Consider the following 21,725-nt stretch of genomic DNA (forward strand, 5'->3'; position numbering starts at 1 on the left):
CTGGTTAATTATGAATCTATGATTATTGATTTTTTTCTAGAAGGCTATGATTATTTATTTTGTCATACTCCATTATTGAATTTTTTTTAACATTATTCATAATCAGAAGTTTTACTTGTTAGAAAAAATTAATATATAAGTAGATGTGCAAAGAAATCAATGAAAATAAATTAAATTTTTGGATTCCATTAACTGATTTAATTAAAAAAATTAATCTATATTTTGCATATTCGAATTACAGTTAGTAATTGATAGATGACTAAAATAAAATATAATTAATAATGTATTGTCAAAAAATTAGAAGCATTCTAGAGTTAAAATTTGATCAACTCGATTCAGTACGAAAAATTGCAGAATAAATTCCGCATACAAATTAGCTATGAATATTTAGATAATAAAATAAGGAATTAGATCGTTTCTCCTTGGGTATCCGTATTTTACCAAAAAAACCCTATTAGTAACAGTTTTTTTCTCCCATGTAGCTTCTCTTGATTTTATGTTGTAAATTAATAAATAAGTTCATTAAAAAGCACATTATTATTTTTTACCCATAATTTTTTTTTATATCGAAGAAGAAAACATAGTTTTCCATGCTTAACCTTTTGAGTAGTGTTTTAGAATGCTTCTAAGAAACACTGTCGAGCTTTTCCTTCACAAAATTCTCAAGTGTTTTAGAATGCTTATAAGACACATTATTGAGTTTTTCCTTTACAAAATTTGAATTCACAAAAATTTCAAATTTTATGAAGAAAAATATCAAAAATGCTTTCCAGAAGTATTCCAAATTTTCGACCACCACTAAATATTTGGGGGGAGAACCCTCGTGCGTAAATGTTTCCCATGAAAAATCACTGAAAGCACAAAATATGTTTTTCTAAAAAATGAACTCTCGAGGGTAAAAAAATTAGATGAATCATATAATGTTTCACAAAGGAGATAGATTTCACAGAAGAATTAAAATTCAGAAGATATACTAAATCCGAACTGATGTAAACTATAGCAAATAAGGGATCAGTCGTCCACCTAACGGAAAGTAGCACTGCGATTTCCGGATGCCGGAAAAGCCAGCCGCCTTCTACCCTGTGGCAGAACATCTGTTTTCTCTTCACCGTTTGGTGATTCAACTGTCACAGAGCTCTTTTTCCCATCTCTTTTAGACCTATTCCTAGTATTATCTTTGCTTTCTTCGGTTCGCATCCTGCGAATGTCCCCAAATTTTACCTGCTCTCGAGCAGCTGCATAATTGAACGGTTCAAAGTCCTTGGAGGGTTGGAATTTTTCCACCATTTCTGAACTCTTAGGCTGCTCTTGTGATGCAAAGAACTTCTGGAAGCTTGAGGATAGGTCGGACAGTGACATGGGCTCATCTTGATCATCAATCTCTGATGCAGAACCTGCTATGCCGTTTGCTGGCTGGTTCAAGTCATGGTTGGATGCAGAATTGGAGTTCCCTTTCGCGGATTCTTCCGTATCTGAATCAACACCGAGATTTATAATGTCTTCAGTGGTTGAAACAGTAGCTGGTGCTGGGACTTCTTCCATGTTAGCTGGAACTTCAGTTATCGAGGGATATTCCTGAACAGATGATTGAAATTGTTCATCTCTGCCTGAAAATATGTGGAATGGGAGACTCACTGTTGATTTTATTTGCTCCAGCTTAGTGTCTCGTTGTTCCTAAAGCCAAGTAACTAACTTTAATCTTGAGAAGAAGATGAAAGAAGCGAAGTAACCGAACATAGTGAATCAGGAACTGTCAAACTTCACAATGAAACTCACTATTTTATCAGGATTATGCTTCCGCTTTGCTGAATTGCCAAACAGTGCCCCAAAAGCTCGGCTTGGCTTCTTCAGAATCGGAGCAGTTGCTGCAGCCTAAATTAAAGCAAGTCAATTTGCCAAAGTAGACGTGTTTTTCAGCAGTCAAGGGACAATAATGCTCTGACAGCAATTTTGTGCCAAGAATGAACTGAAACATGATCATAGACTTCTTCGAATCAATAGCAACAGGGGATTTTATTGGAGGAATGTAGGGTGGTCTGGTTAGCATGTTCTGATTAGTTAAACGTTTATACAAGAATATCATACACAGGAACCAGAAGGATATGCAACGACAAAAAACTGAAAAGTAGCTTACGGCTGGTGACATTTTCATATCTGTTGATGTAGCTTCGGGATGCCCAGATTCATGTGATGTTTCTGTAGGAACATAAGCAGCACGACCATCTGTCTCACTTCTTTCATTCCCATTTCTCTCGTAGGGGTAGTGAGCAGATTTTAGCTCGGTTTTACTGATTGTAGCATTAGAACTTTCAATGACATGAGACTTGTTCACGTATTGAACCGAAGATATTGAGGTGGCATCTTCGCTGTCATTACGTAAACAGCTATGTTTTATTTCAACTTCCTCGCTAGTTTTTATTACTTCAGGAGCTGTTGGAGGCAACAATTCAGAATCGTCTGCAGCCAAAGAATTTTCTTCATTTACCTGCAACAATGGATCTCGTTATCAAATGAAGCTTTACATAACAAATTAATGGAAAGCAATTGGATATGGATGAGAGAGTTGAGACAGAAACCTCCAAAAGAGAACTTTAACGAGCCTATCTGACACAATACCACATATCAAGCACGTTCGAGAAAATTAACATATAAGGGAACCTCTTATCTAGTGACCACAATAAAACCAATCCACTAAAACTTTACAAGATACAAGCATATCTATATTTGAGAATGAGAGATGCTTGTATAAAAAATCTGTTCCAAGTTGACGTTGATTTCAATTTGCAGAACAAACTTGAAAGCAACTTTTAAGTTAAAAATAATAATCAAAAAATGTTTTCTTGTAGTGTTTATGCTGTTCAATATGGTAGATTGTTATTCCTCATGCTCACAAATTTTATCATGTCCTCCAGACTCAACATGTTGCTCGGTTCTTTCAAATTAAATGTCATAATATTTTGTGTCATGGATGCAAACAAAAGACAATAAGCGGGCACCAGTAACTCCAAAAAATAGTCTCCTCTGAGTTGATAAAACTTTATTTTTCATTGTGATAAGATACTGAAAGTAATGCTCTCTATAAAACTTTAAAATGAAAGGCACATACACAAATAATAAAACAGAGTCTATGACAAAACGTAGATAATTTTCCCCTTTCGACCAGAAATTAGCAAGTTCACAGAGACGAGTTAGCCAGCTGGGCATAGAAAACGAATGAGAAGATAGGATAATTCATAAAAAAACATACCATTTCCAATCGCCTCGCTTTAAGTTGTTCAACGGCTTCCTCAAATGCAGAAGCATTTCGGATGGCATGTTTTATTATGCTAACAACAGAACCAATATTTCGTTCAATATACGGGTGCTTGGATCTCAAGACATGACGTAATTTGCTGGCAGTGACAGGCATCTGTTTAGCTTTTCTCAACAAGCATAAAGGAAGAATGAATAGGGTGAGAGGCAGAGAAAACGGTATGGAACAAAGAAAACCTAGAAACACTGGATGCAGTTAAATTTGGAAAAACTAGTAAGTACCAAGTTCGAGAAGATTCCTATTTGGTAAAACATATCCAGTGCTCTCATCTTCAGCACGAGCAACAACATCCCTCCATTCATAGAGTCCCTAAATGTCGTTCAAGAGTTACTCAAAAAATATAGATTGCAAGTGTATGCAGGGCCCAGGGGTATAACCAGAAACTTTTAATCCGTTTAGGCGAAAAAATATACTACAAAATATACATGTAAAATGGAGAAAGAAACAATTTTAATATGTGTCCTTAACAATTTAAATCATAAAGTTCGAATCCATCCTAAAAAGTTCAAATTCAAGTAATGAATAATTTTCTAAAATATTTAAATCAGGAATTTTAGAATAATTCTTAGAATAACAGTTAAAATATGATATATTTTTATTACGTTGATATATGATATTTTTAGACACAAACATAGTGTCCATATAGTGTTTAATTAGATGTAACACACTTTTTTAACGTATTCAAACCACAGCACAAGCTTGAAACTCTCGACAAAAGTTCCAATCAAACCTGCTGGGCAACAGCCCAGTTTTGCCTTCGTATATGTCTGCCTCCCTCTGTAGTATGCGAAAATGACAAAAAAAAATGCAGGAAAAGAGATTGAAAACGCTAGAATCATAGAAAATGTTTGCTTATTGAAATTGTCAATAGCTTGCATAGTGACTGAAGCACTCTAAACGAATGGGTAATAACTAACCAAACGCAAAAAACACCACCAAAAACACAGATCACGTGAAAACTGTATACAGGGAAAGACAGGAATGAGTAAATTAAAATGTATGCAGAAAAAAGACAGGCATGGATAAATTTACTTACAGAAACAACAGCTAGCTGCCTAGTGTTGAGCTCAGCATCCTGTAACCTGCATCATCATTTTTTTAACCAAAAAATCAGAAAAGCAGACGAGTAGAAACGAACACAGGCCAAGAATGCAATATGTTTGCTCTATGGACAACAAGGTCCATGATTAAAGATTGCCACAAACTGACAAATGGAGCAATACCCATAAATGTGAAGGTACGAGTCATCAGTCAGAAGCTCCTTTTCATAGAGTTGACTGCATATATCATAACTCCGTTTATAGACCTGCCAAAACACCACATAATCGTCAGTTGCAACAAATGTTTAGTTATGCATTAAATTCTATAGCCCATTTATTTGGTAAGCATACCTTCCGCAGGTATACAAGTAAAAGAACAAAGTTAATTTTTTTATTTTTATTAAACAATATCTTAACATTATAACCAATACATACATACATGCATAAATACGTACATACATATATATACGTATGTATATTAAAGAATTGAAAAATAGCGTTATTATATTATAATATAAAAATGATAGAAATTTTTTTTTAGTACTTTTACATGTATATAGTTTTGTTACCCTGCACACTATCGTCAGCTAAGCTGGCACCAACTTGCAGCGTTTGTTTTTTTCTTCTGAAAAATTTTAAGATGTTCAGGTGAACATCTTTGAACAATTAAATTCTTGAATTTGATTCATTTATTTTAAAATAAATGTAAATGATGTTATGTTCGAAAAGATTGAGCTCGGGTCAGCCAGGATCACCTTCCGTAGCTAATTTCAAGTATGTAGTAAAAAAATGGAAATTGAGCCAATATTGCTCCCCAACACACAGGAAACTTGAATATTAGGACACTTGCATTATATGCCACCACTAATCACATTAAACTCTCAAGCTGATTGGATGTTTAGTTGATAGGATAACCTTAACAGCAGAGAGGAGTTATGGTGAATCTAAGGGGAAGAGAGTCAGACTTTAAATTAAACATGTCACAATAAAACAGTGTAAATATCCAAATAACACGGCTGTTCCCTGCTGAGGTTAACAACTCTTCATTTTGGTACAGACTGGACTATTTTCTCCGTCTGATCAAACCAATCCTCGCACTTCTGACTATCATTTTACGAAAGAACTTCAATGTTTTATTTCAAAAGTTTTTTCTGGTCAGCATTTAAAAATTACAGTTTTGAAATCAGGAAGAATTTTGGATCTGTATTTTAGAAATTCACCTGTAATTAGGAAGCATTTTAAAGTTTCACCTTTTAGTGTTCTAGAATCAAAGAACCAATTTCTGATTCAATACTTGAATCCAAATTCCAACGAAGAATGAATTTAAAGTGCTTGCCTCAGTTAGAGGAGGATCAGAATTTTCAGATTCAGCAGCTGACATTAGCAACTTTTGCCTCAGCACATCATATATGTACAGCAAATAATGTGTGTCTTCTCTGGCATATCTGTGAAACAGAAATCATACACTGACATGAAGATGACCGCACAGTGACAACAAGAACCTTATAATCTTAGCAGATGAAATTATAAATTCTCTCATCTAAAGTCCTGTGATTCATGGTTGTCTAACTTTAATGCTTCATGTTACTACACAAACAATTCACATCCTTCGCCATCACCTCCAATTATCTCATCTACTAAACTTGATTCACCAGCTAACTACCCAGGATTAAGAAAAATAACATATGCATCTGTACATAAAGGTGTACTTATGAGCAAACAGGAAGTGTCACTGTAAAAGCCTCAATACTAAATCATCTAATCATACAAGTGTCAATTCAGCACTCTCATGTTCATTTAAAGCAGTGGGTACTGGTCGTGTAACTCAAATTTCTGAGATAGGAGACAACCATAATTTCAGTCCTCCACATGCATAATTAAGACCACCTATCAAGTACATGAGCAAAACAATGTCCCTATATTGCATTAAATAACAGAGAGAATACTATGAACAGAAAGTCCGTAAGAGGAGGCTTCTTACGTACAAATTCACATGCTACATGATAATGATAACTGCAGAAAAAATATAACAGAACACGAGTTTAAGAAGAAACCTACGCAATCATCTCCTGGGGAAGTGGGCGTAATCTCCAATCTGCATTTTGGTATCTGCAGAAAGTAGCTGGTTAAACCAGTAATCCGCTTCTAACTATACTCTTTCCTTCTATTCTTCCATTTCTTTATAACTTTTCCTAGGAGTCCCACTATGTATAGTGGTCAGTTCTTCCTATCTATATATATAGAAATTTTCAGCTGCCCAATGATGCCCAACTCGTCCCCGACCACTAAAACCCGGTACCGTATTTTAGTTATGCGAAAAATAATAAAAAAAAAAAACCACTGGACGAGGTGGGGAAATATTGTTAAGTAGCTGAAAAGTCCTCTATATATAATAATAATAATAATATAATTATAATAATAATCATCATTATTATTATTTCAACATGGGGTGGGGGTTTAGCCGTTTCGGTCACTCCCACAATGGAGAAAGGATTACACCACTCCAACTACAAGGACTGTAGCTTGTAGTTGGTGCTTTTACACAAGGGGTGGCGACATCGCGTCAGTTAAATTATATGGATCACCATATTACTGGATATTTTATTGCAGGGAAAGATCATACTCTTTGTTTGCTGCAACTCCACAAAAATGATTCAGCAGGTACTCAAGGCTGTTACGTTCCATTTTCAATACTCTCGAGGCCTGTCAACAAAGAACAAACATACTCAATCCCAAAACTAGTTAAAGAAATATGGTAACTTCATCCATTGTGTTTAAATGCATGATTAACAAAGCATCTATTTTAAATGATATATTTTTCCAATTTTATACATTTTTGCAATGATACCAAGTGCAGAGAAAATGGAGAAAATTCATGTACAGAAACACGCCCAAAATGCCAATGTGAGTACATATAGAAAACTTCAAATTGTTCAATTCAGTAAAATGAATTGTCATGGGCCACGGTATTAAGAAATAGGACATGTAGAAGCTACGACATAATTTGGGATTCAGGTGTGTTTAAATGATTAGCAAAGCAAAAAATTCATTTATGCAACATTATCTAAAGAAATGCATTTAATTCGAAGACCTGTCCTGTGTCAAACATATTGCAGACATATATGCTGAAGTCTCGTTGAAGCCATAGAATGTCACGATCTGCTCCATGCATTACCTAATCAACCCAAGAATTACACCGATTTAGAGAAGCCGACGTGAAAACAATTATCCACAACAATCAGAAAAGTCACCTTTCTCTTAGTTGGGTCTTTGAATAGAGGTCTGAGATATGGTCCAATGTGAACCCGGAGTTTCAGTGTGTCGATCACAAAATCCTCAGTTCTTGTGGAAATTTGCATCAAACACGTCAAGCCTTGAAAAGACCTGTAATGGTTATGCTCCAAATCAACCTACAAGATAGTAGCACAGTAAAAAAAACAAAAACACAAAAAACTCAGAAATAATGTTATGAAAGTCAAGTATCAAACTCTCCAAGTGAAAATAGAAGAGTATACACTTTTTTTTGGGTTCCACTGGATATCTCATAATTTGTATCAACCAACGTAATAATGCCTACACAAGCCTTTTAGAAATTTATAGCAACTATCACCAGATTAAGAAAATACATACCATGGTATGTTTTTACACGACTGAAAGGGGAAAAAAGTAAAAAAACTGACGATGACCTAAGCTGCTTTAATATTAGAAAATTATTTTTCATAAACTAAGTTTAAATATTCTGATAGAACCAAGTTAATATCCAAAACATGGACTATTTATTTTTTGAGGTTTTTGAAGAACCTGTCTCACTCACAAGGCAAATAAAAGAGCTTGAGCTCAAACCACAAACCCCTTGCTATGAGTTACACCATGCTTATTACAGGAGAAGTGAAAAACATATTAACAAATAACAATGCATATATATATGCAGGCAGAGAATATGGAGAGCTCTAGAAAATGTCAATAGCTAGATGTCGATAGATGTAGTTCAAGTGATGTGTTCAGTTCTGAAATGAGTAGTGACACATTAGGCAGGTGTCTGAAGGAAACTGAAGTCCCTCTTACAATAAAAATCACATGATCATAGGCAAATCCATCAACAAAGATTTCTTCTAACTAGCTCTCATCTGAAGCTCTTGAAAATTCTACTTAATATAAGATAAGTTGATATACACTAATTTGGGACCCACCACCATGAATAAAAAAGTGATAGATAAACATTACGAAACTAAAATACTTCATACATCATGACTTTAAGAACATGAAGCATGGACATCTGAGCAAGTGCTGTCTCATGCATTTGAGAACATAGCAGACGGTCCAATAAGAACAAAAATTGTCCAGTTCAAACCTTTCAAGCCTAGATGTTTCTCCTTTTGGAGCATGTCTGTAACTCAAAGGTGAGACATATTCATGATAGTGCTTGAAACATATTAAAACATTTGGGGAAGCTCTGGCATTTAATGAGTTTAGCAGGAGAAGTGATTCCATACATCGGTGAAAACAACTTTAACACAAAAATCGGAAAGCAGCTCTCAATAGGTAAGTCGTAACCATGAAGAAAGGCAACATAGAATATCAAGAACAACAAAGCCTCTATACCCTGTACTATCATATGAACCAATAATTGACGTAGATACAGTCAAATCAATATATCAATGAACAGATACATATATATATATATATATATGTATATAGTGTGTGTGTGTGTCTCATCAATAAACAGGACATAATTTACCGCAAACTCCTCCACGTTAGACAATTTTAAAGCCAGCCGTCTCAACTCATTCACATCTTCAACAAGTTTAAATGGGGTAAGTTCTATTGGAGGAGGTTTAATAGGCTCCGCAGTGCTATCATTTTTATCAACGAAGTCAAGGACAGAGAGCTTTTCCTGTTAATGTATGAGAAAAATAAGTTAGCAGTTAGCACCATTAAATATTTTCATATTTTAGCTTATTAGATGTACAATTAATAACATAATGAGCCATGAGAAACATCTAATCAAACAATCACCGAGAAGCTAAAGTCAATATGTGCATTTGGTGATCATTTCGTACCCAAGTGTGAGCAGAGAGATAGAGATATGTTGTGGACATAATGATTTCAGAAGGCTCATTTTCTCTGCCGAAACTTTTTTAAGAACATACAATATATTCAGAAAAGCATTCCTGGTCCCTTCAAACATTGTCATAAGCTAAACACATTCAATCTTAGACAAACTCTTTAACTTTAATTAAACAAAATGAGGGTTGTCACTTTGGCAAGGCAGAATAATATGATGGGGAACTGTTTGAAATGAAACTGCAAAGAAAAAAGGCAAAAGCAAACAAGAACTTACAATAGTCAACAGATAAAGAATCTGGGTAATCCAATCCAATATTTCTTGTAAGCACATAAACACAACAATCATCACCAAGACACCTAACTCTACGGCAATGCAAGAACATAAGCATAACCCAGACAAGTAAGAACACCGCAAGAAACAAACAAAACAACAGACAAATACGAACAGAAGAAAGAAGAACAAATGAAAACCAGTATCTAACCAAGTAGTGTACGAAGGTAGACCCATCTTCACTCCTATCCAACCAGACGTGCTCGAACGGCTGATTCAGATTATTTACAATGATTTTGTACTCGTCTTGCGGCCTGGGTATCGTGGGTATGTGAAATGGAATCTTAGGCTTCACCTTTTCTGCTACCTTCACTTCTTGACGCTTCACTCTGAATTCTTCCACATTGGCATCCAAACTCGAAAACATTTTCTTATTCTTCTTCCCATAAACCATCTGAAACCCACTTTCGGAATCATCATCAACAGCATTAACTTTCATCTTCCAGACACCACTCTCCTCTTCCTTCTTCCGCATCATCTTGAACTCATCCACTGACACATCAAACATTTCAAAAACATCATCATTCACATTTTCAAGCCAGTCGTTCGCCACATCGTCGTCCAATTCCGTCTTTTCATCAGGCGGGAACATAACCGCCTTTCCTAACAAATCTTCCGATGCCCCAATTTTCATCAAAAGATTTTTCGATTTCTCGCTGATTTCTCTAACAGGGTTCTTGAATTCCGGAAAATTATTATAAAAATAAAAATCCTTCTGCGAGGGTAAGATTCTCGATGAGCCGGAAAGCTTTCCGATTGACGTCCGCAAGGAACCCCTCGTTGCCAGATTCCGCAGAGTCTCGGTTCTTCCTGGAGTTGGTTCGTCAGTTTGATCAATATCCATGATTTGTTTCTTTTATCCCCTCGAAACAACACACACTGAAATGGGAAGTTACAGAGAGGGACTAGGGTTTATGGGGTTTTTATCGTAACGCCCATTTTCAGTTCAGAGGTTTCAGGTACATAACAGAATGCAGACTGTACAACGCATGCATTTCTTGTTTTTTTTTTTTAATCATTTCTTCAACGGCGTGACAAGTGTACGGTCCCGATGGTGTCTCTGAATATTTGTAGAAAAAATCATAAAAAAATCCACGCAATTATATAATTAGTTTTAAGTTATGCTTTTAATTAACTAATTAAGCATGTTATTATGATTAAACATACGAAACAAAATCAAGATCACAACAAAGCTTATAATTAATTATTTTTCAAAAGGGAACAAATATTTCAGGCCCCAAAGCTAATTAAGATTTATATGAAAAATCAAAAAGGCAAATTGTTAATTTTGATCGTATATATATTGATATGTGATATTTTTGGTCTAGCATATTTTGGTGAATCAATTATAGTCTTGTAACTATATCCTAACAATAAATTTAAATTAGTTCTTCTTTTTAAACTCGTGTAATTAATTGACTAATTTCATTATTATTTTTTGATAATTGTATTGTCAAGCATGCGTGTATGTTACAAAAGGTTTTTTTTAAAAACCATGAAGTTTAGCATAATATTAGTTATTTAATTACATAATTTAGACGAAGACTAAATCTGATAATTGAAAGGTAATTACAAGACTATAATTAATTCAATAAAAGACACCGAAATTAAAAAAAAATTATTAAACACCAATATATATGACTAAAGTTGATATTTTCCAACATCAAATGTTAAGAACAAGATTGAAGCCAAATCAAGATTAAAGTCATGAATTTTAATTATCAGAATATATTAATTGATTTATAATACATAAAATCATTTTAATTGTTTCTTTATTATATAAAAAGGAACAAAAAAATTAATGTAAAATCAATAAGAGACCATGATTCATTATCTGTTCAATGCTGATCTCAGATAAATAAAAAGAGATGTTCTTTAGAGAAGATCTCACGAATATTTATTTGTTTTATCTGTTATACCGGTTAACTTTCCATATATATAAAGTTATACATAAAATTTTTAGCATAAAAAAAATACTTCTTAATAGATCTAAACAATTAAAAGATATATCTCACAAAATTAACACGTGAAACGATTTCATAAGAATTTTTGTGAAATAAAAATATATAACTACAGAGTACATACTACGTAAGATTAATGTATGATATTAATTTACATGTACTTTTTCATGTCTCAATTTCTCCATGGGTGAAATTGAGATCAATTCTCCATAATTTTGTTATTGAAATTTCTTTATAAGTCTCCACATGCGAGCATTGAAACTGGGAAATAGGGGGAATATTGTACTGTACATGGGGCCGTACATAATTTTGGTATATTTGATTGACATGGTCCATGTTTAAAATGGCATTAGGCTTAGATAAAAGCTGATAAAGTTCCATCCTTTATTCTTTATTGTTTTTGTTTCGAACACGAGAATTTTATAATATGTTTAAAATAGGCTGAAATATATTGAGGGCTGGGTGTGCCATAAAGTTTAGATAATTTACATTTATGATATATGAGTTATTTATATATGTTGAAAATATATTTCTCTCGTTCTATGAATAAAAGACATGATGTGTTTTCAACTGCCATAATAAAATCATGCTATTTCATTAGAGTTTAGAGAAAATAATCGAAGAAAGAGCTTTAGTATTAGATATATAATAATAATTGACATTATGCCCAAAAACACCATTTTCATCCATCGAATTCATACCCTACAATCCCACAATGTACAACTAGCTAGTCAACTTCTCGATAATTCAATCATGAATTTCTATAATGGAGTAGGAAAAAACCCTACAAGAAATGAGGGGGAGGAATTGAGTGAGCAATACAAAAATAAAAAATAAAAAAAATGAAGATTATGATGTCAAATTCTATAACATAATTGATATCAAGCATCTTATATTAGCCATCACATAATTCACATTTAAATATGTGTTGTTTTAACAATATTTTCTCTGAACAAGGAGTAGAAACAATGAGGGAACCGATAAAAGGGATAATAGTAAATTTCATTTTCAAAAAATGTATTAAATCATCATCTGTTATTTATGTCTCGCTTCTATTATCTCAAATCCCTATAACTATTTTATGTGCTTTTTATATTTGTTGGATCAAGTCATCAAACACTCTCTAATCACCGAAAATTGTAAAAGTTATTTTAGTTTTTGTGAATAAAATGTAAATATGATTTAGAATTCCACAGAAGGAAAAAAGTGCAAAAGTGCCAAAGGCAAAATGACCAAGCAAATCAAGGCCACAATATGCCAAGGCAACCATATTTAAAGCCACCAAACCAAAAGCCAAAGCCCCAAATGCTTGTGACACACTGAAAGCGAAAGCTCCCTGTCCAAGACAAACGACCATTAATTTCCCATTTTTTCTTGGAAAAATTATTCAGTTTATATAAAGAAAATTTACAAGAAGAATACAAATCTTGAAATCTAACAAATTTCTCTCATGTCCAAATCCCACCATGTAAAATAAGAAGATGTTGTGCATGGAGCTGATAATGAATGAATGCTCCCCTACCCTTGAGGAAGAATAAAGGGTCAAGAATCTTTCTTTCTTTCTTTCTTTTATGATTTTTGCTTTTCCTTTTGTTGTTCAGTGCAACCAACATTGAGACTCCATTGAAGCTTCAAAAGTATTAAATATCATTATGAGCAAATGTGGGGTATAAAATTTGGAGAAAGACAAACATACCAAGACATATAATGCAGATTTTTTTTTTTTTTTGCTTAATGGTGGTTGAAATGTAGTTTACTCAGAATTTGTCACTTCAATTGTCTTGATCTCTGCGTGGTTAGAAGCCTCCAAACTTATAATATGAGAGAACTTGGAAGATTTTTGCTTTGAAATGAAGAAAATTGGGGCATTGGGATATTTGTTCAAGTCTTGTGAAAACTTATTTTGAAGTTTATGGTTGCTTCCATTGAAGGTCAGTAGTTGGTGAGGTGAGATATCACCTGATTTTTTGAAGCTATCTTGTTGGGTATTTTTGTTGGTTGCTTCATTTGTGGGTAGTAAATTAGTAATCCACTGATTGTCACCCTGGGGACAAGGAATTTCTAAATTTTGAATTTATTTTTATTTTTCCAAGACGTGTACATTTATCCAGAATCTGATCCAAGAAAATTGTTTCTGTGGCCAAGAAAGGTATCAGTCTGAATCCCAAAATGAAGAAATCATGAGAAACTTGTAAATATTTTTGGTGTCATAGCATTATCCTGTAAAGCATTTGCCCTATTTCTCATGTTAATAATTCATATGCTTGTTCGCCTTCATGACAAAAGCAGAGCAATTCTGGACTGAGAATCTTCAAAACTTTAGGTGGAAACGCAGTCGAATCGACTGTTGATGGCGCGTAATTCAGAATGGAGAAACTTAGTCCAAAATGCCTTCCCAGTTCTGTTTCTCCTGATGATTTCAATCACATACACGGAGCAGCTTGAATCATCCCAAATCCGAGCCCTTCTGAAAGTTCGACAACTTCTTGGTTTCCCACCCTTTTTGAAAAGCTGGAATAAGGCCACAGATTTCTGTAACAGTGAACCATCGTCGAATCTTACCATTGTTTGTTATGAAGAGAACATAACTCAGCTGCATATCGTGGGAGAAACAGGGGCTCCTCGATTACCTGAGAATTTCTCTATCGATTCTTTTGTTAGCACACTTGCTAGGATTCCAGGCTTGAAAGTCCTAAGATTGGTTTCTCTTGGCTTATGGGGACCATTTCCCGGTGAATTCACTAATTTATCGTCCTTGGAATTACTGAACTTAACTTCAAATTTCTTCCAAGGCAGCATATCCCCAAGTGTATCATCAATGACACGGCTTCAAAGTTTAATACTCGATAGCAATAACCTCACTGGTCGGATGCCAGATGGGATAGGTTCGCTTTCATCTTTGGTTGTTTTGAGCGTGAGGAGCAATTCTTTAAATGGAACTTTGCCACATTCATTGGGGAACTTGGGGGACCTCAGAGTTCTTGCATTGTCAAATAACAAATTTTCTGGTGAAGTACCGGATCTTAGTGGGTTGACAAATCTTCAGGGGCTTGACTTGGAAAACAATGCTGTCGGGCCTCGATTTCCTGAGGTTTGCAACAATATCGAGAGCATTGTGCTGAGGAACAACAAGTTCACTTTTGGGATTCCAGAGAAAGTCCGATCTTATTATCAGCTCAAGATCTTGATCATTTCCTCCAACAGATTCGTCGGACCATTTCCAGTATCTTTGCTATCTCTGCCACATCTCACCTATCTTGATATAGCACAGAACAAGTTCACAGGCATGCTTGTTGAAAACCTACCTTGCAGTGACGAACTTAGTTTTGTGAACTTTACAGCTAATCTGTTTACTGGAAAATTGCCCAGATGCTTCTTGTCAGGATCAAGAAAAAGGGTTGTGTTGTACGCCGAAAATTGTTTGTCAACAGGAGAACAAACTCAGAACCCGATTTCTTTATGTAAGAATGAGGCTTTAGCTGTTGGAATTTTACCTCATCACCGAAAGAGAAAGCAAGCTTCCAAAGTTATTCTTGCTTTAGGCATATCTGGTGGAGTTATTGGGGCAGCCATTTTAGCAGGTGCTACCTTTCTTGTCGCAAGAAATGTTCTTGCCAAGAGCGAAAAGGAAAAATCTCCTCCTAGACTTATATCAGAAAATGTATCAGCTGTATACACCTCAAAGTTGCTCAAAGATGCAAGTGAGATTTCTCTCCTTTGTACATCTTTTTAGGTGGAAAGTTTAATTGATTTAATGAATTTTATATGTTTATTCCTCATAGGATACATAACTCAAGCCATGAAAGTAGGAGCGCTTGGCCTCCCTTCCTACCGGACGTTTTCACTGGAAGAGCTTGAGGAGGGAACTAAAAATTTTGATACATCGACTTCCATGGGAGAAGGATCTCACGGTCAGGTACTTGCTGGCTGCTGCTTTTGGTTTCCGAATAAAATCACGTTTATGCAAAGCATACATAAACCAAATCTAAAAAATTCTCCAGGAGAGTTGTAAAAAATGTGCAATGAAAGAAATTAACATCTTTTTCAATTCAAAATCTAAAATAATGCTTGGCATCATTGGTGATGAGCTGCCTCTACATGGACTCAGATGTACAGAGGTCGACTAAGGGATGGCTCCAATGTGGCAATTCGATGCCTGAAATTGAAGAAAAGCCACAGCATGCTGTACTTAATGCATCATATTGAAATGATCTCAAAGTTAAGACATCACCATCTGGTTAGTGCTCTTGGGCACTGCTTTGAGTATTACTTGGATGATTCAACGGTGAGCAGGGTAATTCTTGTCTTTGAATATGTGCCAAACGGGACTCTAAGAAGCTGGATATCAGGTAAACTAAAAGACGTAATTCTTGTGAATTCATTTGTGTTTTTATGTTAAAAACTGCCACAGCTCATTGTCATTTCTGGCAGACGAGCGAGTTAGCCGAAAGCTTACATGGGTTCAACGAATAGCGGCTGCTACAGGGGTAGCAAAGGGCATCCAGTTCCTTCACACAGGAATTATGCCTGGTGTCTTTTCCAATAATCTGAAAATAACAGATGTTTTACTGGATCAGAACCTAGCTGCAAAAATCAGCAGCTACAACCTGCCATTGCTAGCAGAAAACACGGAAAAAGTATAAATAAATAGTTTTCCAAATTTGTGTCTTCACATCATCTTTGCACAACCTGACAGTCTAAAATTGCTCGATTTCACAGGATCGTCTCCAAAATTTCCTTGGATCCAAGGAGGCCAAGAATGCAAGGTTTGTTATTATGATTCATGAGTACATGTGGATGTATAACATTCAACAAAAAGTTATTAAGAAAATGCTTCTTCAGGAAAACAGTCTCTTCCGTCTTCAATATATTTATTGCCTATTATTAATTGATTCTCAGGGCAAAGCATCAAAACAAGTTGGATATTTATGACTTTGGAGTGATGCTACTAGAAATCATCTCAGGGAAGCCCATATATTCCAGAAATGAAGTGGAGTTTCTAAAAGATCAGGTACTCACTGAACTAAACTACATTTTTTCAGTTTTCATCCCAAAGCACCAAATGATGCACACAATTCATTTATTAATTACTGATACTTTTTTTTAACGTTAAGCAGTTCCAAGCCAGCATAGTAGCGGATGATACATCAAGAAACAGCATCGTTGATCCAGAGATTAGAAACTTATGCTCGGGTGAATCATTGAAAACAATGATGGAGCTATGCTGTAGATGTTTGATAAAGGATCCAGCTGATAGACCTTCCATCGAAGATGTACTATGGAATTTGCAATTTGCTTCTCAGGTTCAGGATGCATGGAGGGGTGATTCCCAAAGCAGTGAGAGCTCTCCAACTTCGCCTCTGAAATCTGCACGATTAAAGCGCAGCATCAAATAATAGATGTAGCAGGTGCTTCTTCTTTTCAGTTAAAAGCCTTGACCAACCAGAATTGTAATCTCTACTTTCTGTGCCAGATATTTGAGGTTATAAACTGGTATGCCAAGTTATGGTGGTATCATTTTACTTTTTCATGTTAGTGGATATGTTGATTGACAAAAAGATATGATTTTGTTGAATCTCTCTTTTCGTAGAGATTGGCACTTCCCATAAGAAAACACATCAAAACAAAATTTTCATGGTCATAACTCGTAATGCATCAAAAAAATTATTAGCGAGAGTTGACGTACGGGCTGGATGATGTTCCCTAGTTCCATCTTCTAAGACTAAATTCTTGCAGTTCTCTTTGTTGGTTTCCAAAGAGCATTTTCATCTGGAAACACGTGCTTAGGATCAACATCGATGCATCTCACTCTTGCAATGGTGGAAATCTTGTCACGTTGATCGTGTCTCCTTGCTTCCAAAGAGAATCAGGAAAATGAAGAGCTCTTTCTTTTAGTTAATGAAGTTAGGCATGCAACAGTCAAAGAAAGTTAAACTAACTTACAAATGTATTATTGAACACAACAAAAGATTATTCTGTGTCGATTTGTAGATGTTCAAGTGTGTTCTGATGGAAGGAATCCAGTACAAGAAGAAGTGTCACAAAAACATCGTTGACCATTTGGCTCAAGACTAGAACTTCCATAACTAAATGAAAGCTCTTCATTCTCCTGAATTTCTCTAGAAGCAAAGAAGCAAACGCGAGACAACAGAGACCCCGAACTGCGCACAATCACCGGGTCAAGATTTCCACCGTCGCACGAGTGATTAATGAAACGTGCAACATTCCCGATTCTTGTTGCATCAATGTTGATCCTAATGCTTACATTCCCAGATGGAAGATGCTCCTTGACAACCAACAGAGCCGGGGTCAAGCATCCATTCGATGCAAGTCCATCATATTTCTGCTGCCGTTGTCTAGATTCTTTGGTAGAGATAAGTTCACCTTCAAGTTGAAGAACACTAAAATCAACATCTTCTAAACATGGCCTATAAATTAAGTAAAAAATTTAAATTACCTGCATATTCACACACAAATTTCCCCTCAGGAATCAACTCAGCAGCACGCAATCCCCAACCTTTTCGATCATCTTTCACAATCTTCAATTCAACGGAAATCCCTCCCTGAGTCGCCCTGTTCCCACATCCAAAGTCACACATACAACTTGGGCCACACTCCATGCATGGACAGTTATCACAAATCCCACCCTTACCCTCACATCCGCAGTCAATTCCACCCTCGACCCGGAAAAGAAACGGGTCGGGACGGGTCTGCCCCTGACACATCTGCGATTCATTGTCGGAGCCCCACGGCTGACGTAAGTCGGGCTTCATCTGGAGAACCTGCGTTGGGGTGTAGAGGAAGTAAGGGTATGGTTGCGAATCGCCCACAATGGGGTTGAGGAAAGGGATTGGAAAATTCTCGAAGGTTCTGGAAGCATCCGAGGTTCTCCTCGCCGTCACTAGCTTCGCGATTTGGTACAAGGGATTACAGGTGGACGAAATTGAAGCTAGTTCGTTGGGAGTAAGGTACGGGAGGAACACGGCGGCGCACTGGAAAAATGCTTCGCCGGAGCTGTGAGCTCTCTTGTTGCTGTGTTGTTCCTCCATGGAATGGAATTGGGCAAATCAAATCATTTTAATTAATATATTTTTACAATTACATATTATCACTCGATAGAATTGTCACCTTGCAAACACTAAGGTGGGTTGCAGCCATCCACTCCAAAAAAAAATAAAAATAAAAACCTCTTGTAATTAATTAAAATTATCAGTTCGTAAATTTTTATATTGATTTCACACTTATACATTTTATACAAAATAATTAATATAGAAAATTCACAACTTTCATTTAAAATATATATATCACCATAAATTTATAATGTATAACTTTTTTTTTTTAATTTTCTTAAGCCTGCTTTTGAATTGATGGAGAAAATCTCAACTTAAATCAACTTAAATTATTTGGTAGAGGGAGCAAATTCCTTGTGTTCAAATCCAAATTAACGGCTCTATCCCTACGCAACTTGTCCAACCTTTTGTAAAGTTAAATTTGATATGACTCAAGGTCTATGACTTCTGATTTTTAAAAAAATTACAAAACAATATCCCGTCTCAATTATATGGACTTGTTTTTTTAAACCATAAAATTAAGAAACATCATTTGGAAAAAAAATTTAGTGATTATACGTTTCCAAGACTCGGAGGTATATATATTTAAAACAAACCAAAAAAAAAAAAAAACATGGTCTACATAAATTTATAATCGAGACGGAAGTCGTAAATTTTAGAAATTTAAACGTCATAAAAATTTAGAAGTGGTACATGTAAACCCGCTATAAGATTAAAATAATCAACCAAAAAACAATGCATAATGCAATTTGAATGACATAAATTAGGTGAACAATAGTTTTGACATCTTTTATTTCACTTCAAGTTCACATATCTAAGTTTGCCTAATAAATTGAAATTGCTCTTGGATCGATGAATTTTCCTAGAAACTGAACGATTAAGACTTTTATACGACCAACATCAATAATGGTTTCACAAATCATCATCTAAAACCACAAGGAAATGGATGAAGGATCACATTTAGGTGTTAATGGAGTCTCCCAATAGACAAATCAAACAAACATGATCATTAGACTTTCACAGTTTCACTTGGCAAATTGTATAAAATCACAAGGTACCGTACGTATACACATAGATGTAGGCATATCGACAAGGATGGAACCAAGTTATATACAGCCCAAAAAACCCGATACGCGTAAAGCAAGATAAAGAAAATGGGAACAAATAAATCACAAGATGAACACGAAACTCTCGTGAGATGGTTTCTCGGGTTCATTTTGTAAGACAAATATCCTATTTAGGTCATATGTATACTTTTTGCGTCAAAAGTATTACCTTTTATTTGTAAATATGGGTAGATTGACATGTCTTGCTCACAAGAGACATACTCGAAGAGAAAACTGAATGAAATTTATGTAGCCTTGTAGTTTGAAAGAATCAAAATCATTTCCAAAAGAAATTTTAGGATATCTTCATTGCCACCCTCGAGAGGTGTGTTCTAAATTAATGTGATCTATGGTTTAACTTACTGATTCAAATACCTAGTCAGCCACAGGCCTTGCTATTCGCATGAAAAAACAACAAATTCAAAATAGAATAAGTAAAACACGGGAAAATCCAAGGTGTTCGCTTTTACACGAAAGTCACAACACATCTAATGGAGGCATCACACAAAAGAAAAGGATGGTTTGTTAATTTGGTTCAGGGCTAAATTGTCAGGTAAGTTGGTTCATACCATGGGCTATGGAGTGAGTTGCAGCTCCACTTGTGGTCTGGAGACCGAAGCCTGTGCTCAATCCACAAGTAGTTGCAACTTCGATACAGTTTATAGAACCAAACAATAAAAAAAAGATGTGGTAATTCCGCAAATAAAATATAACATTTAGTTAGACCATCTAACAACTTTTGCTAGAGTATGAAATGCACTATAGTCAATAAGCCACATAAGCTAAAATCATTCCAACATTTTGAAAAACATACATTTGAGAGATGTAACTTAATATAGGAAACTAAGTCCAGCAAAAACAGATAGATCTGAACATCTGGTCTGATTTTTAAAATTCTCTGCAAATTATCCATGTCTTTCATAATAAGGCCATGGGAGATGCAGAAAACAAAGACAACGTCTTTGTGTATGCTACCATCAATCATAAATACCAGATACATATATTTGTGGACCTCACCACCTGCATTCGCTTGATCTCATATATGTCTATGTTATCAGTACAATAGTTTATCTTAAAGAGTATAGTACTGAATGTCCCTACAAAGTCTAGCAGATCTTATCTTACAGGTCTACCATAAGACACATCCTAAATTATTCCATAAACCCCAAAAGCAGATATCCCAACAAAAGTTTTCATGTTTATCTTCAATTCTGCTGGACACTCTTCACTAGTTTCACGCATAAACACATTCAAAAGCCCCTCTGCAACCTCAACTATTTCTCCGCACAAAATGAATCATGATCAACGTTTTACAAGCAAACAGCAGACTTTTGTGTGGTCTATGCAGTAAAGACGTTTCAGCAATCACTACACCCATGTAACAGAGAAGTCCAGCTCTAAATAGACGCTAAAACAATAAACGTAAAAAAAAAAGGACTTGGTAAGCGAAAAGCTCGAGTAAATCCAACAAAGATGTGTCATGTGTATCATGCAAACAATGTAGAATTTCTAATATTCACCTTATGAAAGACAAAGGTGCTCACTTTCACACAAACACGCTCTGCATCTAATCTACACTACACAGAAGAACCACATTTTAATCATTTCTACTTCAAAATACGAAGTTTTTCTTTTCAATTACAAGCAAGAATTACAAACAAAATGAGGTGCACCCATCACAAGATTTGTACTAACTTTATTTAGGGACGAAAAGGAAAAAAACCACACATTTCGGCAACAGGTTCCCAAGCATTCAAAAAATTAAGCATATTCACTGAATTGTTTAAGCCTTTTCCTTTACTTCTAAAACGTGACACACACAGCTAAGAAATAACAG

General features: G+C 35.2%; 3 protein-coding genes across 10 annotated transcripts; 1 reads left to right on the top strand and 2 right to left on the bottom strand.

The window, feature by feature from the left end:
• Positions 1–988: 988 nt before the first annotated feature.
• Positions 989–10,772, bottom strand: LOC140892142 (protein RRP6-like 2). 2 transcript variants are annotated; one of them, XM_073300901.1, is made up of 14 exons: positions 9,903–10,755; positions 9,092–9,247; positions 7,605–7,763; positions 7,445–7,528; positions 6,977–7,056; positions 6,412–6,462; positions 5,690–5,798; positions 4,537–4,619; positions 4,350–4,395; positions 3,535–3,622; positions 3,248–3,417; positions 2,135–2,485; positions 1,777–1,872; positions 989–1,674 (listed from the first exon to the last, which is right to left on the bottom strand). In XM_073300901.1, exons 1-14 carry the CDS (start codon positions 10,593–10,595, stop codon positions 1,024–1,026), a joined length of 2,817 nt encoding a protein of 938 aa, XP_073157002.1. In that variant the 5' UTR covers positions 10,596–10,755; the 3' UTR covers positions 989–1,023. The 2 variants fall into 2 exon arrangements, 1 of the variants encoding a protein (XP_073157002.1); XR_012152746.1 differs by having other exon boundaries at positions 1,623–1,674; positions 1,777–2,036; positions 9,903–10,772.
• A 2,353-nt stretch (positions 10,773–13,125) lies between these two features.
• On the top strand, positions 13,126–17,388 carry LOC140892143 (probable inactive leucine-rich repeat receptor-like protein kinase At3g03770). Of its 6 annotated transcripts, XM_073300905.1 has the most exons (9): positions 13,349–13,643; positions 13,806–13,861; positions 14,002–15,413; positions 15,495–15,628; positions 15,821–16,061; positions 16,144–16,349; positions 16,432–16,478; positions 16,612–16,723; positions 16,830–17,388. In XM_073300905.1, the coding sequence occupies exons 3-9, from the start codon at positions 14,063–14,065 to the stop codon at positions 17,106–17,108; spliced, it is 2,370 nt and encodes a 789-aa protein (XP_073157006.1). In that variant the 5' UTR covers positions 13,349–13,643; positions 13,806–13,861; positions 14,002–14,062; the 3' UTR covers positions 17,109–17,388. The 6 variants fall into 6 exon arrangements, with proteins under 6 accessions (XP_073157003.1, XP_073157008.1, XP_073157006.1 ...); XM_073300902.1 differs by lacking the exons at positions 13,349–13,643; positions 13,806–13,861 and adding an exon at positions 13,126–13,253; XM_073300907.1 differs by lacking the exons at positions 13,349–13,643; positions 13,806–13,861 and adding an exon at positions 13,170–13,253 and having other exon boundaries at positions 14,036–15,413.
• Positions 15,913–18,798, bottom strand: LOC140892145 (histone-lysine N-methyltransferase SUVR3). 2 transcript variants are annotated; one of them, XM_073300909.1, is made up of 6 exons: positions 18,170–18,798; positions 17,656–18,096; positions 17,399–17,565; positions 16,972–17,079; positions 16,169–16,259; positions 15,913–16,050 (listed from the first exon to the last, which is right to left on the bottom strand). In XM_073300909.1, exons 1-2 carry the CDS (start codon positions 18,759–18,761, stop codon positions 17,708–17,710), a joined length of 981 nt encoding a protein of 326 aa, XP_073157010.1. In that variant the 5' UTR covers positions 18,762–18,798; the 3' UTR covers positions 15,913–16,050; positions 16,169–16,259; positions 16,972–17,079; positions 17,399–17,565; positions 17,656–17,707. The 2 variants fall into 2 exon arrangements, with proteins under 2 accessions (XP_073157010.1, XP_073157009.1); XM_073300908.1 differs by having other exon boundaries at positions 17,399–18,096.
• Positions 18,799–21,725: the final 2,927 nt, after the last annotated feature.

Source organism: Henckelia pumila, chromosome 3, assembly GCF_033568475.1.
Source record: "Henckelia pumila isolate YLH828 chromosome 3, ASM3356847v2, whole genome shotgun sequence".
NCBI classification, from domain to species: Eukaryota; Viridiplantae; Streptophyta; class Magnoliopsida; order Lamiales; family Gesneriaceae; genus Henckelia; species Henckelia pumila.